Below are 16,876 nucleotides of genomic sequence, written 5' to 3' on the forward strand. Positions count from 1 at the left end.
TGAAAGCATATTTCCCGTGGGCACGCGGTGGCTGATAAAAACTGGGCTGGGATCAGTTAGGCCATCTTTATTCATATTCTCGTCTGAATCATTTAAATCTCTCTCAGATTTGTTTACGTTCTGATTATGCCGACCAGCACCAAAATAAATTAACTGATAAGACAACGTGCTCAGCTTTAAAATGTTAATTACATGTTCCCTCAAAAAAAAAAAGTCTCTTTCATCTAATCTCTCCCTCTCCTTGTCCCTGTCTGTCCAATTAATATGTAAAACTGGAACTGAAACTGGGTTTGAAAATAAGAGTATCACATTTTCTTGAATTAGTTACGTGTGACACGAAGAAGCGTCTTGAATAATTTACTGCTGGTGCTTCGGTTTGTCACATTGCTTGTGTGACTCTGCAATTAACAGCTGGAAACAACTCAAACATTTCACTGGAGCTTGAATTGCTCAGTCCCACCTGAAGTTGTGCATGAACTGCTTGAACTTGTCAGTGCGCCTGGACAGCGGGACGATGATGTTGATCGGGACATTGGCTGTGTCCACCCTCTCGTTTTTCACCTTCATGAGCGGACCAAACGGACGGAAGAGGACCAGACGCCTGAATTCATTACTCGACTCCCCTCTGAAGGTCAGCTCGTACAGCGTCCCTTTGTCCTTCTCCGTGCGTGTGATACCTGATGGGTGACGCAGAGACGTGAACTTATGAGTGATGACCAAACAAACTTAAGACACAGAGCAAGTGAATGCGCATACTTCCATCCATCCATTGTCTACACCCGACTATCACTTTCGGGGTTGCGGGGGCGCTGGAGCCTATCCCAGCTGTCAACGGGCGAGACGCGGGGTACACCCTGAGCCGGTCGCCAGCCGATCGAAGGGCAACATACACAGACAAACAACCATTCACGCTCACACTCACACCTAAGGACACTTTATAGTCACCAATTAACTTAATGAGCATGTTTTTGGTCTGTGGGAGGAAGCCGGAGTGCCCGGAGAGACCCCTCGCACGCACGGGAAGAACATGCAAACTTCACACAACCCGACCCGGGGATCGAACCAGCGACCTTCTTGCTATGAGGCACGTGCACTACCTGCAGCGCCACCATGCCGGCCATGCACATACTTTTTCATGACAGTCAGAAGCTGTATTTATGTACAACAGTAATTTACAGTATATAAGCCGATTTAAAAGAACACTCTTATTTGATGTCCTGTCCAAAGTCAGATGAGATGAGCATAAAGACTGAGAGCAGGTGGAAACAGCTGGTCTGGCTCTGTCCAAAGGCAAAACAAAACTCAGGGTTTACAGCCATGCTAGCGACTCTGTGAAAATTACTTTGAACTAAATGTTAACATGCTCAATGTCAACCTGCTGGCGGTAAAGTCAGGGGATCACCAACATCAGTAGGATTGATCATGGTAACTGCTAGCATGGCTAAAAATCCACCGAGCAGCGCCTCTGAAGCGCCTTGTTTGAACATGTTACATCTGGTTTGCTTTCCTGTATACTCTGCCTCTGCGTATCATTCTTTTGGTTAATAAGGCTAGCTGTTTCCACCTGCTTTTAGTTTTCATGTTAAGCTAAGCTAACTCTCAGCAAGAAAGTGTCACTCAAAGAACTATTACTTTACATCTTGTAGCAGGAAATAAACAACTACTATACTTGGAACTTGTAGTAACTTTGGGAATTAATATAAACATATTGACTTACAAACACGGGTGAATAGAGGACAAAATGTAAATGTAACCCAAGCTAAAAACAGTGAGTTTTATGTCAGATCTTCGTTTCTGAGCCTGTGGTTCCTCTGTGGTGTCTTTCTTGTTTTCTCCAGGGTAGGGCTTTTGTTTAAATCCCTTGAGATTTCTGTGTTTCTAAAAGCCAAAGATCATGTTTTTTCCGTGTTAGCTTTAACATCTAATCTTAAATTATCTGAAAAATAAACATTTTTCAAGGGAACATCATTTTTAGCATTATTTTCATCATCATTTCTTTGTCAACAATCCTTTGTGACAGATACAATGTGCATATGTGGGGAAGGATGGAGGGCATATGAGGCCGCAGGAGATATTATCCACACGGTCTGCTGCTGCTGGGCAAAGAGCCATAACTGTACATATACATACAGCACACCCCCAACACACATACGCTGAAAGAAAGGCTGTTCTGGTCATCCACACCGGTTTTCTTGTTGCAGGCCTTAGGTCAGCTTGTTTGCTTGTTTTTCAATTACTCTGCTATTACAGGGATTATTACTTGCAAATAGAGCCACTGATGTCTGTGGGGTGGAAAGAAAGGGGAAACGGACTACAGAAAGCGAGAAGTGAAACCATGAGCGAAAAGAAACAGGGAGAAAGAGGAAGAAAACACATCACTGGAACAGAGACGATGCCTTCAAAGAGAGCTTGGATGACAGAAAAAGAGCTGACTGACACTCACAAGCGGAAAACAAAGAATAAAGAGAAAGTGAAGAGCAAGTCAAAAAATAAAAAAGAAGAACAGAAAGACGTCTGCGGGCAAAGATTCGCAGTCTGATAGCGGCTTAAAATTAAGGCCTTCCCGTTAAGTTGGCCAGCTTCCTGTGATGGGAGGCCCCATTTCCCAGAGAGACGTGATAAGCTTTCATTTAGTAAATACACAGAGCAATTTAGACTAAATGCCTTCACTTCCTGTCTCTGTCTTTCTGTCTAAGTGCACTTCTCTGTCCCTTTCTAAGGACAGAACTCCGTGTCTGGCGAGTTCTCTTTGCATACCTCCACTGTTTGTGTGCAGTTTCAGCTCACTTGCTGGCTAACGCAGCCCTGAAAGCTCCCTGAAGATGCTTTTGTCAGTCTGGCGATCTAGGCTGCCTTTCACTTGTCTGGCTGGTTGGATAAATCCCCGCTTGTTCAAGATGTGCTTACAATCTGAGTCCATTAAGGAGCATTAGGAGCAAAATATGAGCAGGAGGTAGTCGCCATTTCATTAAAAGCCAGCTGCCCTCTCCTGCTGTCTTGTTGAGGAATTGTTGAGGCCGTTTAAGTGAATACACACAAATACAAACAAATGTATGCACATCGATTAAAATTGCTGTCACACACATAGATTGCACAGGACCACACAAAAGCTCGCACACATGCAGGAGCGCTCCATGCAGCGACCTATGGCTCATTTCCTCCAAGCCAGGTGCCCCTATTACTCACTTTAAAACCTCCACCCACTCACACACTGAAGATGGTGACCTTCACAGAGCAGATCACACACTCTCTCACACACACACACACACACACACACACACACACACACACTGTTCGAAAAGATGCTCCATGTGAATGAGGAGCAGCTGTGTTCATTTCCTGAGGTCGTGATCAGAGCTCTGCAGAACAAACCAGGAGGATATCCTGTTTGTACTCACACACACATACACACATTTCTGACCTTCCAGGGATTCATGTACACAACATAAAAGATCAAAGTAACCCAGGCTGGAAGAAGAAAGTGAAGTATAGTGTATGCATTCCTGTCTCCAGGAAATTACATTTATATGGTGCTAATTTGTTTTCCCAGTTATGCTGCGGCGACAAACCCTACATGATTATCTACAAGAGTGAAGCACAAAGTGAGTTTGCTGCTAATGTACTTTTTCTCAGAGCTACGCACAATCCAACATAAACATCCAAACACATCTTGTGATAAACCTTGGTTAGGTTTATGCAATGGAAGCAATTTAGTTAAACTTAGGGAGGGATGGTGATTGGATAAATGACATTTTGGTGGGAAATGTTAAACACATTGTCAGTGAATATTACACTAAAGATCAGCATTTTGTGACTTGCCAGATATAATAAATTCCTCATTATGTTGACAGAAAACATAATCCAGGTGAAACTGCATTTCCCTCAGAACATATCTACTGTTACAAATAAGTAGTATATAAACATACTTTGTAGGAGAAAAGGACATTTGATGTGTTCATACCTTCTACGAAGTCGGACGGTGAGTACACTTTGCTTGTTTGGGACCTTTCAGCTGCACTCCTGCTGTCTTGCTGGGACGATGGCGTGTTGAGGCTGTGCAGGGCCGTCTCCAGCACCTCTCCCAGCTCCTCTCGCTTGTCCTTCCTCACAGGCTTCTCCTCGGGGTGACGTGTCAGCCCCATCTCCAGCTGGTACACTCTCTGTAGGGTGAAACTCTCAAAGGGCACCACCGCGTACTCGCTGGGCAACCTGGTGCCGGCGGTCACCTCAGCCTTCGACAGCTGGCTCCGCAGGAACTCCTGGAGGTCTGCCTGCTGGCTCTTTGGTCCCTGAGCCTCCCCGAGACCACCACCCTGTAAACCAGCTCCAGCTTCCTGTCCGTCTGCTGGGCCCCCAGCCGCTCTCTTCAGGCTCTCCTGTACTCCTTTCAGCTGCTGGCTACGCTCCTGCAAAGCCTCTTTGAGCTGAGCTATCTCCTTCTTCAAGGATGAGATGTGGAGGCGATGCTGCTCCTCGCGCTCTTGGAGCAGCACCTGATAAGACTGAACACCAGGGGATCCACCGCTTTGAGCTGGCCCAGCTCGGGCTCCTCCAGTCCCGCCTGCTCCTGCTCCAATCCCCGGCCCTGTGCCCCCCAAGCTGGGGTGGATGGGTCCAGGGCGGGGCAGGGCATGACTCAGTGGAGGGTCGTCAGAATGCGGCGGACTGCAGGTCATCACGTAGAGGAGCGACAGGGAGCAGCAGAGGAGCACCAGCACGCCTCCAACACGAGAGACCCAGGATAGTAGTCCGCGCCGCAACATCGCTGCATATAGCATCAAAACCCACTGAGTTACACAGCCATCCACGCACACACACTCAGAAATATCATGTAACCTCACACACTCCAGCCGCGATGATAAGAGTCCATTGGTGATTATGTTCCATCACCCAGTGAGGAGGCTGCCTACTTATCAGTATGAGGTCATTTAATCTGAATTAGGTCATTGCCCCTCCACTGCCTGAGACTCTAACTTGTTTTGTCATTGGCGAAGTGAATGCGTGAGCATCAAAAGCTCCATGGTCTGCTACACATCATTACATTGTCACATCATCTATCACTCATATGTGACTCATCTGTTCGCATGTGCTCTGACTCTCTCAGTCAGTCCATGATGCCCTCCTCCTGTTTGCCGGCCTGTTACCAAACACAGGGAAAGAGTCTCAGGAAACGTCTGGGAACGGTCGAATACGCAGCCACATCAGGCCGGATGAAGCAGGGTGATGCATGAGGCAAAAATGCTACGTCTCTTGAGACGGTGGCGGTGGTTTCCTCATGCTGTTATCCTGATGGAGACACCAGAAAAGAGAGAGACAGAGAGCGTTTGTCATTAGAGTGGCTATTCTTAACACCTCGACCTCCACCAACTCACATCAACATTATTTGTGTCAGAAACGCGCCAGGCCTCTTTCACATGTCTGCTTAGGATGGCAAAGGGTTTAACTGCCTTCGCCAAACTAAGCATTCCTTCAGCACTGCAGCTCCTGGAAAACAATGTTGTCACTGATGTGGGAGAATAAGAGTGCAAGGGTGTGTGCTTAAAAGTGTACCAATGACACTGCGTGTGTGTCACTGTGAGTGTGTGTTCAGAGGAAAGAAACTGGGACATATCCATGTATTCTATCTATACCTGCAGTATATAAAGTACATGCAGTACACTGCTCGACTGCTCTCTATTTATTTTTTCAAGTTTTATTTAACCACGGTGTGTCTTGAGATACAATATCTCTTTTGAGAGACCTAAAATTACATCCTTGCCTATTTAAAGCCATCACATTCATCATGAAGCATTTTTTTAATGTGATGTTTGAAGGACTGCAACAAAGGCAACATTTCCAAATAAAGTTTCTCTCATGGTTTATTTTCAGCTCAGGGTTCAGACCTCTGGGTGCTTCAGTTTCCCCGCTGCCCCTGCAAAGAATACACGGCTATAGATAAAGGACGGATTTGAAGTGTTACACGAAAAGGGAATTTTGCCTCGTTTAAAATGGATATTAATGATTAGCCATCTAGATCAGTGGTTCCCATCCTGGGGTCTCAGGTCCCCTCAAAGGTTGCCAAGAAAAATCAGAAGGGTCAAAGTCTATGAGATATGAAGCTACAGCCGGGAGATGTTAACTTATCTGAGCATGAGGACTTGAAGCAAGGCGAAACAGCTGGTCTGGCTGATCCATATGAACGCTGAAGTGTAAAACCTGGCTCAAGGCAAACTCCAGATTTTGTTATTATCATTAAACTGAGCTGCGCTGGCTGCTTCTCCCTGTTTGCAGTCTTGATGATAAGATAAGCTAACAAACTCCTGACAATAGCCTTTTATTTATGGGATGGGGGTGAGAGTGGTACATTTTTCTCATCTAACACTCTACCAGAAAGGAATTAAGAGTTATTTTCCAAAATGTCACACTAGTGATTTAAATATGAGACTACAGCACGTTGTATGCTAGCGTAGCTTAGCATAAAGACTGGAAACAGAGGTAAACAGCTAGCATGTCTCTGTCTGAAGGTAACAAAGTGCACCTTCAAACAGAAAACGGAGGCTCACTAATTAGCAGGTTGAATTTGGTTTGTTTAATTTGTACCAAAATCAAAGTGTAAAAACTACAAATTATGGATTTTGTGGATAAATAACCAGGCTCTTAGCTCTTGCTAAATATTTATTGTAGAGACATCGCTATTCTCATCTAACTCTGAGCAACAAAGCAAGTAAATGTACTTCACTCTGGCTCTCAAGCCAAGAAAGTGACCATACTGTGATTATTAACAAATATGGCCATATATATATGTGTGTGTGTGTGTGTGTGTGTGTGTGTGTGTGTGTGTTTCTGCGGGATGGTGTTTCAGTGTTTGACTTACAGTATATATCTGTAAATGTATCTCTGTGTATCAGCCTCAGTCCCTCTCGACTCCCCACACAGTCAGCTCTTTGACAGGGCTGCATGAAGCCGGGCCTAATGAAAGGGTTAGTATATGGCACGAGTGAATACTGGACTGTGCTCTAACAGACGCTGAATCAGTAGAGACAGGGCGTCTCTCCAACAGGACCTCCACTGCCGACTTAGAAAATGTTTGAGGAGAGGGTGCTCTGGGAAAAGTGGGTGAATGAGAGCTGGAGAGCAAAATATGGCCGCTGTGATGGAGTATCATCCTTCCAATTACACAAAAATCCTTATGATGTCAATATATGAGTCCATAAATCCTCAGAAAAATATGGCATGACATTAATGGTGTGGTGGAGGTTTAATAACTTTCTCTGGTTAGTTCACAAGCGCCTCTCATTACTCTTGTATCCACGTGATCACAAGCTGGGAGCCTTTAAATAATTACATCACTTCTCCCAGATGACTGTGACTTTCCCGGTTTCATGGCATCCTGTAACAAACTACACGAACGCCAGTTAAAGTGACCACAAACTAATGAGGGCCCACATTTAGTTCTTGACATTGCAGAGGTCACTTTGCCTTTTTACTGGGGAGCAAATGCAATGCTTTGAATTTTTAACTACAATCAGACAGTCAGAAGCAGAGCCAACATGCTTACAACAAATACCACTAAGTAACTCCTTCTAAAACAACACAGCATTTTAATGATGCAAGAACTTTGTTGGATCAACAAGGATATTCGCCTCAGTTTACAATTATATACATCAGAGAAGTTTGGGAAAGGATAAAGGATTTTAAAGCTAAAACCAAAACGCCATTAGCTAGTTTAGCATAAATACTGCAAATGGGGCAAATAGCCACGTCCAAAGCTAAAAAATCCACCTACCACCACCTAAACCTCACAGATTAACACATTATATCTAAATCGCCTAATGAGTACAAAAAAAAACAAAAGGTAAAAACTACAACTTGTGGATTTTCTTGTTTGGACAGAGCTAAGTGAGCTAAGACAAAGCTATGCTAACTGACTAAGCTTGCATGCTAACAGACATGCAAATGTTATAGTTTTACAGGAGTTATGGGGAAGAAATAATCCAGGTCAGGTAACTTCTCCTAAATCGAATTAACTGTCAGGTTTGCTAGCTGTTTCCCCTGCTTCCAGTTTTTATGCTATGCTAAGGTAGCACAGTCTTGGTTTTAGCGTCATAGCGTGCTATGGAGCTTCTCATTTGACTCTCAGCATGAGGGCAAATAAATAACTACTCTTTAAAAATAATTATTGCTGTCAGCTCACATACCGTTAATCAACCAACCGACAGCACATTATAAATACATAAAACACAGTATGCTAATGTCATACATGATACTGACACGATAATGACACATATCTGTACTTGACAGCGCTGCATTTCTTCCCCTGTGACATTGCTGAGACGTGTTGCTTTTAAAAAACAATCACCAAATATGTCACAGAAACAATAGAGGAGATCCTCTGTGGGCAACCCCTGTTGTTAGGTTACAAGAGAAAGATTCACCGCTGAAAGAGGCTGCTGTGACGAGATTTACAAGCAGAGGCTCACAGTCAAACCGCCGCGTCTCACCGGGATGAATGAGTTGATTCAGTCCTGGTTTTCTGGCTCCCCGTGGGGATGGGCACGGCTGCGGCACAGGAACACCGGCAGCTAAATAATCATGTTTGATTTTATTGGTGGTGGGACGTCGAAACAGGGGTCTGTAATTTCCTGCTTTGTGTTACCGTACTTGTTTCCACATGATGCTTATCTCTAAAGTAGTTACTGAAAAAGCGCCTGTTTGATAGGTGATACGTTTATATTTCCATTATCATAATAGCGTGGTGATGAGGTAAAACAATAAATATATTATCTTTGGACTGTTTTCAACTGAGTATATGTCAAAAAGGATTAGCAAGTTATCACATTCTGTTTTATTGATGTCAAACAGAGCGTATCCAAAGTTTATGGAGTCTGGATCGTACAAGAAATTATTACGAAAGCCATAAAATAAATATTCTGCATTTCCATTAAACTAAACAGTGTAATGGAAGCAGTATTGTACTTTCTTCTTAGTGTTTTTATCCATGTACAGTCTTGTCTACTACTGGATGGATTTCCATGTTATTCTGAACAGACATTCATGGTGTCATGTAGATGAATCTTCAGTACTTTGGTGATCGCCTCGCTCACGTTTTATCCAGTGACATATCTCAAGACTTCATACCGATGTCAATCTTTCACGGCCAATGTGTTTTTTGTGTGTGTGTTTTTTCTTTTTTGCAATTTCGCAATCACTAAACTGTTTGTCGCACCACCATGAGGTTGACATTTGTGGCTTTGAGTCAAATATCTCACCACTTACTCAACGGACTGCCCTGAATTTTTGTACAGAAATTCATGTCACCCTCGGGTCCCCGTACGTTTAGCCATTTGCCATCATCAGGCTAAATCTTCAGTTTGTCCAATACTTTGGTTTCTGATCAAATGCCTGCAAAACTAATGACATTCCCATCAGGGTCAAGGAGCGTGGCTCGCATTGTGAAAACTGCGAAGAACAGTTTTCCACTTGAGTTTATTTCTGTTATCTGAATACATACAGAAAACTTTGTTGATGAGATACTTAAGCTGTTTTCCAGTCCACCCAAATTGAGAGGAAATGACATCATTTGAATACGTGACTTGACATTTGGCACCTTACCAAAACACTCTGCCTTGACTTTGCCAAATATTGTGGCATTGTCTGTGCGTGATCCCCATTTTACAGTTTAATCTCAGTGGCAGCCAACTTCTACAGAAACAGAACTCAGAGTGAACCTGAAATTTAACAGTTCCTGTTTTTCTCTGCGTGGAGCTGCAACTTCCCTCTCTAACTCTGTGTCTGGCAGGACAAGCACCTGATAACAATTTCCTGGCGTTTGTTTCAACCTTAACTGCTCATGCAGCTCCGGCACGGCCTCCACCTCACGGAGCGGCGTTTGCCAAAATCCTCTTTGCATAACAGAACTAATAAATCTACATACTGTCAGGCCTGTTTACCAACAGAGAAACAAGGCAGATTTCTTCCACTTCCTGAGATGACATAACTGATAAATGTGTTTTCGCTCTTATCGCATATTTCATTCTCTCTGCTGGAAATAGACACAGAGATGCAGGGATGAGAGTGGGAGAGGGTCAAAGACAGAGAGATGAAATAAATAATCAGGCTGTCATAAAGAAGAGAAAAAGAGAGTGGAGAAAGAGAATGATTTAGTATTCGGTGGCCAGAGATATTTCCAAAGTAGAGCTCTGCAGCATCTGGTTCAGCCTCCGAAATCACCCCCCCCTCCCGCTGCTGCTTCCTGCCCACAGGGCATTTGTGTGTGTGTGCGTGATTCAATTTGAGTGTATCTATGTGTGAATGTGTATATCTGTTCTATTTGTGATAAAAATATAATGTTGCTCCCGAAACACCTGTTTAAAAAGTGCTGTTTATCCTGGTGAAAATAAGCCAGAAAGGGCAAAAAGAGCGTGAGAAAAAGCAGAGTGGTGAGCGAGGAGCAGGACCTACAGGCAACAAACAGAAAGAATGAATTTCTTCTCTGTCCTCTGCCCTATTTTCTGGTTGTCAGTCACACTAATACAGCAGAAATCACACACAGGTGACAGGTTATCTGTGTGTGTGTGCGCGCTCCTCTCTGCGCTACAGCCAACACAGGTCAACCTGTAAATGTGTGAGGCCTTTGAGAAGCAACCCCGTGACCCTCTCATCGTGACAAATGCAGCATCTCAGCCTCGCCGTTGGACTTAAAGAGCCGATTCTCTTCGCTCTCTGCTGGTATTTAATAAATTCGAGCTCAAGCAGGTCACTTCTTAAGAATAATGTTTGCAGTGAGATCATACAGTATGTGTTCTTCTCAAAGGCAGACGCATTAATTGAGAGGGTTTGAGTGTGAAAGAGAGTGAGAGAAATTGCATCAAAGAGAGGAAACCACAGAGAAGATACTGTATATCCGCTTTAAAGCATCTTATCAGCGTGTTTGCATGCTGTGGCTGTTTCTTTCTTTCTTTCTGTTCTGAGGCGCCATTGTTTTTCCATTTCTTGGAAATCTACGAGCGAACTCATGAAACTTGTTTTCATGAGTTGCGTAATCCATAATAGTGAGCATCCAGTCGGTATAAGTTTTGCCAAAGTTACATAATCATTGCAAGATTCATCAGCTTTAAGTGGTGCTCCATTGATTTAGTGCTGCACTTCCATAAAGTTGGGGGACTTGAGGGAGAAGAATTAAAATAAGGATGGTTAAAATCTGATCAGCCGAAGCTAAAGCAGTATTTATGGTGGTGCATTAAGGGTTTTAAAGGGGCAGCTGACTCCAAAATTGAAAACCCATTTTCTTCCTCTCACTTGTCGTACTATTTATCCATCTAGACTGCTTTACTATGAGCTGTTCTGGTGATAAAGTACACTCTCACCACTCTCCTAACCTTAGCCTGACATTGCTAGCTTGTGGAAATTAGCTCATAGCTAGCCGATATGGCTAATGTTACAATTCAGCCAATGAGGATGTCATTAACATCCCGTGCTGTCACGAGCCTCATGCTCGTGGACTCGCACGCTTCCCTCTGTGCAGTGATATGGTTGGAAGGTGTCGTCTGGTAGAAAGAAAATAGTTCCTCCATGAAAGTACGCACAACAAGGTCTGTGGATAATCTTGAGTAACCAGGTCATGATTTCCGCAAAAAGGCACTGCTGCAACACAAGCCGAGTGCCATCTCGTTCCATTACATCAGAGAGAAGGCAGACGTCTCCACAGCCAATATCTCCAGAACTTGGCAACTGGCACCAAAACAATCAGGGCTGATGTGTGCTTTCTCAGAAATTAAATCCACGTCAGGATAACTGACTATGGAGACAACCAAATGCGACCGCAAGAGCTGTGATTGGTCAGCTTACGTGTTCCACTGGTTTCTAAAGCTGGCGCACGTTGCTGAAAGTGATTCAATGTGAATCTTTTCTTATTTTAAGCAATCTAAAGAAGTGAACAGTTGCCGTTGGGAATGCAATTAAAGCTCTGTGCATCTGTCTGGTGGTGTGAGGGTGCTGCCAATGCAGGAAAACCAGGGTTGAACTATAAATCAGTTTGCACAGTAGGTATTTATGGCAGGACTGTTGCTAATCGAGCTTCAGATATCAACATTTCAACGCGTGATGCAACCAACAGCGTTCCTTTGTTGGACCATCCCTGACTGATAAACTCCCGGGTCTTTCAAACTCCATTCCCCCGATTATAACACAGGCTTTTTGTTTTTAATGAATCATCTTTAAAAGCCAAACTGAGATAACTCTGCATGACATCATGGGCAAAGCTCCTCCAGAGCGGCTGAAGACATTATACAACTGTTTCCACAGGCTGAGAAGTGCTCAGCGATGATGAGTAAGCTGATCTTGATGTGTTGTTCCCCATTAACAGCCTGCATGTGACCTCATAATAATGAAACTTTGACAAAAAATAACGCAGACTTGATGTTAAACACGGCAAATTACACAACTGAAGAATGTTTCCAGAAGCAGCTGAGATTTTCATGTGGTGCAGCAGTTAATGCAAACAGCGGACGCTGTTCAATTTTCTTAATCACAGTGGTTTTCAAAATGCTTAGCTGTTGTGTAAATGGGCTGAAACATGCACAACCACTGCTGAGGTTCTTTAAAGATGCTCAGTTTCTCATCCGACGCTCATCTAAAAAGTGCACACGTGTTTATATGTGAGCGCATGGATGCATTAATCTTTTAAACAGCACCCCCTCCTCACATACACGTCCACACTTTACCAGAAAGTGGCCTCTGTGATCACGACAAACAACCTGATAAACCGCAGGACCATGCATGTTTATACTCCGCTCCATGCTGTCTGTCTGCATCTCTCCAGCCTGCCTTCCTACAGCCTCTCGTGGGCTGCATATTTGTTACAGGTCAAGGATGTTAATGTGTTTTTATGTGCATGTTGGCCCTCAGCGAATGTCAGGGCTTCTTCTTCTCAGACAGCTCTGTCTGAACCTGCCCTCCGGCTATCGTACTGTAGAAATGAGGAATGTCCTCTTGGGAGGAAACAAGGAGAGGAGAGGAGAGGAGAGATTAATTAAGATAAATGTAAAAATGAGTGGAAAAAAAGAGGGCTGTGAGAGCGTCAACTATGCCCACAGATTACTTGAGGGAACTATTAAGCTGGTAGATCAGATACATGGTGTGAGGAGAAAATGAAGAATAAAGTGAGCATGTGGGAGGAAAAGGAGAGGAGAGAAGCAGAGAAAGGTTTCTTTGATGTCTCTTGTCCCCTCAGGTGATTCTCCCTCCCATTCATTAGGGGGCCGGTTTCCCCGGAACCTTCCTGTCGATGAGCCATCTGGAAGGCCCTTAAAAAGCACCACATTACACTCCTGTACTTCACTGCAAGCGGCCCGAGTTAACATTCACCAACAACCCCGCCTGTCTCCGCGTTGGTCCTCAAAGCGTCCCATTTCTTCACAGTTAGGTTAGATTGTATCAGATGAAACTTTAATGGGCCCCATGGGGAAAATGGGTCATTGCAGCAGAAGAGCATATAGACACAGACAGACAGACAGACAGACAGACAGACAGACAGACAGACAGACAGACAGACAGACAGACAGACAGATTTAGCATCAGAGCTAAATCTAGAGAGTAGAAATGGCAAAAGACGCTAAGCTAGCTGAGCTAACACGCCATGCCGAAGATCATTTTTTTAATCAGATATTTGTGCCGTGTTTCCTCTCTGTCCCTCTTTATTTTATTTCTATCTCTGTTGTGAATCTGTAAAGTCTTTAATCTGTTGTTTTTGCACCAATGAAACCAAAAGGACATTTGCGGCGTATTTGGTGTCATCAGATCACGTGACCTCCTCAAAAATATGGAGGTTTGTTCCCAACTCAGAGACATATAACATAGCCCTTGTGAAGCTATCAGCACCAGAACTTTTTACATGTATTTACTATAATCAGCAATACGGGAAGCTAAAAGACAAAAGTGGAAATGGAATAAAGGAAATAATGTTCAGGCCACATTAGGTAAATATGATGGGAGAGGTTTTCTGGTCCAAGTTTCCATTTCACAGGGAAAGAGAGGGATTTTGATATAAAAATACTCAAAATTGTCTGTTGTTTACACATTTTTGGCAGTAATGAGAGATAAATGAACAATTAAAACCAGATTAGAGATGGGGGAAAAGGTATTTTTCATTTGAGTGTCTCTTTAAGCGATCCCTATCCAAAAAATGTTGTTGTATCGTTAGCAAATTCCCTTAAATGTCGATGGCGGTATCAGCTTTAAGCATGTCTGGCTCTTGTCAAGAACATGGAGATGTGCTTTGTTAGCATTTAAAGACGAAAAGAAGCAGTATGTGTCGGCCATCGTAAACAAGCGACTCTGATTTATATCCAAAATGAGCCACAGGGAACACAAACATTGATTTTAGTGCCTGTTGGAGTCAAAATAACAAGATTGATCTCTTCCATCAACCAGTGCTACAATAACAGCCACCACCCAATTGTACAATGTGCTGTGCACTGTCTGCCTGCAGACAGGAGAAATTAGTTGGCACTCCCTCATTCTGTAAAACACAATGAGAAACCACAGGACAATGCTGATAGGGCACAGCTCATCTCTGCGTAATTGCGGTGAAATATAATAAATCTCGGTTTGTCGAGCAAGACACTCTGTCAAATGCTCCTTCACAGTTGCTGATGGGGATTTTACAAGCGGAAAATTGCGAATAGCCGATAATATAAGTGGGCAAAACAAGTGAGGTTGACACAAAACAAATAAATCCAGCGAGTCCGTTCGTCTCAGCCATTCACCTGTAACACACCTTCGTAATTGCACATCATCACCTTTGCAATTCTTGCCTGTTGTGCAACAGAGGTCCACTGGATCTGAGTCTATCGTAGGGAAATGTTTGGCAAATGAGTTGTGAAAGACGTTGACAAATGCGAGCTCATTACTTCCCTCCTCCCTGGACAGTAAACTGCCACACAGACATTAATACCGAGCTGAGCAGCAGCATTTCTCAACAGGGGGCTCTTCCCTCGCGAAGGTGCACGGCTTGTGGTTTGTTTTCAGCGGTTGGAACAGGTCTTTGTGCTGCTGTATTGCAACAGCTCCACCCTCTGCTGTTGAAAAATCATACTGGTTTACCTGAACGACAGTCAGCCCAGGAGGCAATAAACCCTTCAGCGCCATTCAGAAGCTCGCCATTTATTTTAATAGATTTCTATAAACCCGCATTATCTAAATGAGCAAGGGCAACTGTAATATCATCAGCTTGTCAATATGCTGCAGGGACAATACATCAGTGCCATTAAAATGTCCTGCCCGATTCTGTTATTTGATCTGTGAAACATGAGAGTACACGCAGCCTGCACGGCAACACAAAGTCATGACACGCACCCACTCCCATGCTCATTGGCGTGCACTGAACACACATGTAGGACACGCGCGCATGCATTGAGCATCTAATAGGGGGCAACTTTATCTTCCAGGCACAGGAAGCACATATATGTCATTAAGTATCACATCACCTTTGCCAGTTTTTCACTCATATAGGGTGCAGGCGTATACAGTAATTTAGCCTGAGCATACAGTATGTGTACACTCTGCAAAATCTTTCTCCTCTCTGCTTGCTAAACAACCTCAAATCCCACATAATCTCCAGTTTCATTCTCCCAATACGAGGAAAACAACTCTGGCAGCTTGCAAAGCAAATATTTCAGGGTGCTAGGTGGCTGTTAGTGAGTGCACTAAGCAGGATTAGGACCATTTTTCTGATAAAACCTCCAGCACACTCAGTATGCTGTGTACTGTATGCATACGCTCGTGTGTGAGTGTGTGTGTGTGAGAGGGAGAGAGAGAGAGAGAGAGATGCAGGGGAATACTGTGGAAAAGAAGCCTCCACTTTCACTGAGTGCATGTAATTTTATTATCTGGGTGTACTCAACAGAAATTATTGTGGGCGGGTTTTTTTTTTTTTTCTTAAATTCCTCCATGTGATTTTGCTTTCCAGTGACCCAAAACATGACTCACACATCGGTAACCTGGCTGGTCATCATAAGTCCTTGCTGTTAAGGACTGTTTCGTATCTGTGAAAAGTACGACAGAAAAGTGTTCATCCACTCAAAGGATGAAGAAAAGCTCTTCAGTGAGAACAAGCGAGCGCTTCAACACTCAGGAAACCAAGTTACAGTCACACATTTTTTTTTGCCAGTGTCAGCTTTCAAAGTCAAATTGTGCCCATAAAGTGCGTTATGGGAAATATATGACTTAATTTCATTACAATTTCTAGCTGTTTTTCCATTTTTTCTCACAAGAAGTAGCTGGATGCTGTGTCCTATAAACACAGCAAAGTTAAAGTTGACGTTGAGCTGCGTGACAATGATGACCACAGGCGCACTATCAAGATTTTGCGGTAAGCATGTTCACACTATCACTATCGCCAGGCTACATCTGTAGTTTACACTGTTAAAAAACACGCTTACACGGCCGACTGACCTCATGCTCCCGCAGTCGTTGCTTCAGTCCATCCTGAGTGGAGGTTTTGTTTTGTCGAGGTGCGGCGGTCCCGTGCTGCAGCCCCCGCCGGTCCACAGCCGACACATGCGGAGTGCAGGCGCGGGTGTGAGCGTTTGTACCGCCGAGTATCGTGAAGCCTGTTGGGGAGATGGAGAATAACACCGGAACATGAGGGCTGCTGCCTTCAAAATAAATATGATTGGCAAATAACGGCAAATAAACTCGATTTTATCAAGTCACGCAGGTATTAAGAGGTTTAGGCGCATTTTTTGACTATGTTAGCTAACCTACCGGTTTCACGACGCTGACGTTTTACTGGTTCTTCGAGGGTTAACATTTTAGTATGTTTTGATAGATTTACCGGGTCTAAATGACCTTAAATGTGACCCAGAGTGAAACAATGAATAATCCCTGGTTTAAAGGA

At 43.8% G+C, this 16,876-nt stretch overlaps 1 protein-coding gene across 1 annotated transcript in view; it reads right to left on the reverse strand.

Annotated features, from left to right (window-relative positions):
• The window catches only part of csgalnact1a (chondroitin sulfate N-acetylgalactosaminyltransferase 1a), a 33,444-nt gene extending 16,872 nt beyond the window's left edge, over positions 1-16,572 (reverse strand). The window contains exons 1-3 of the mRNA XM_070989174.1: positions 16,432-16,572; positions 3,962-5,286; positions 461-677 (exon numbers count right to left, since the gene is read on the reverse strand). Of these exons, the coding sequence (XP_070845275.1) occupies positions 461-677; positions 3,962-4,778 (1,034 nt within the window). The 5' untranslated portion in view covers positions 4,779-5,286; positions 16,432-16,572. The remainder of the gene's footprint in view (positions 1-460; positions 678-3,961; positions 5,287-16,431) is intronic.
• Between the last annotated feature and the right edge of the window lie 304 nt (positions 16,573-16,876).

Source organism: Chaetodon trifascialis, chromosome 20, assembly GCF_039877785.1.
Source record: "Chaetodon trifascialis isolate fChaTrf1 chromosome 20, fChaTrf1.hap1, whole genome shotgun sequence".
In the NCBI taxonomy this organism is placed as follows: Eukaryota; Metazoa; Chordata; class Actinopteri; order Chaetodontiformes; family Chaetodontidae; genus Chaetodon; species Chaetodon trifascialis.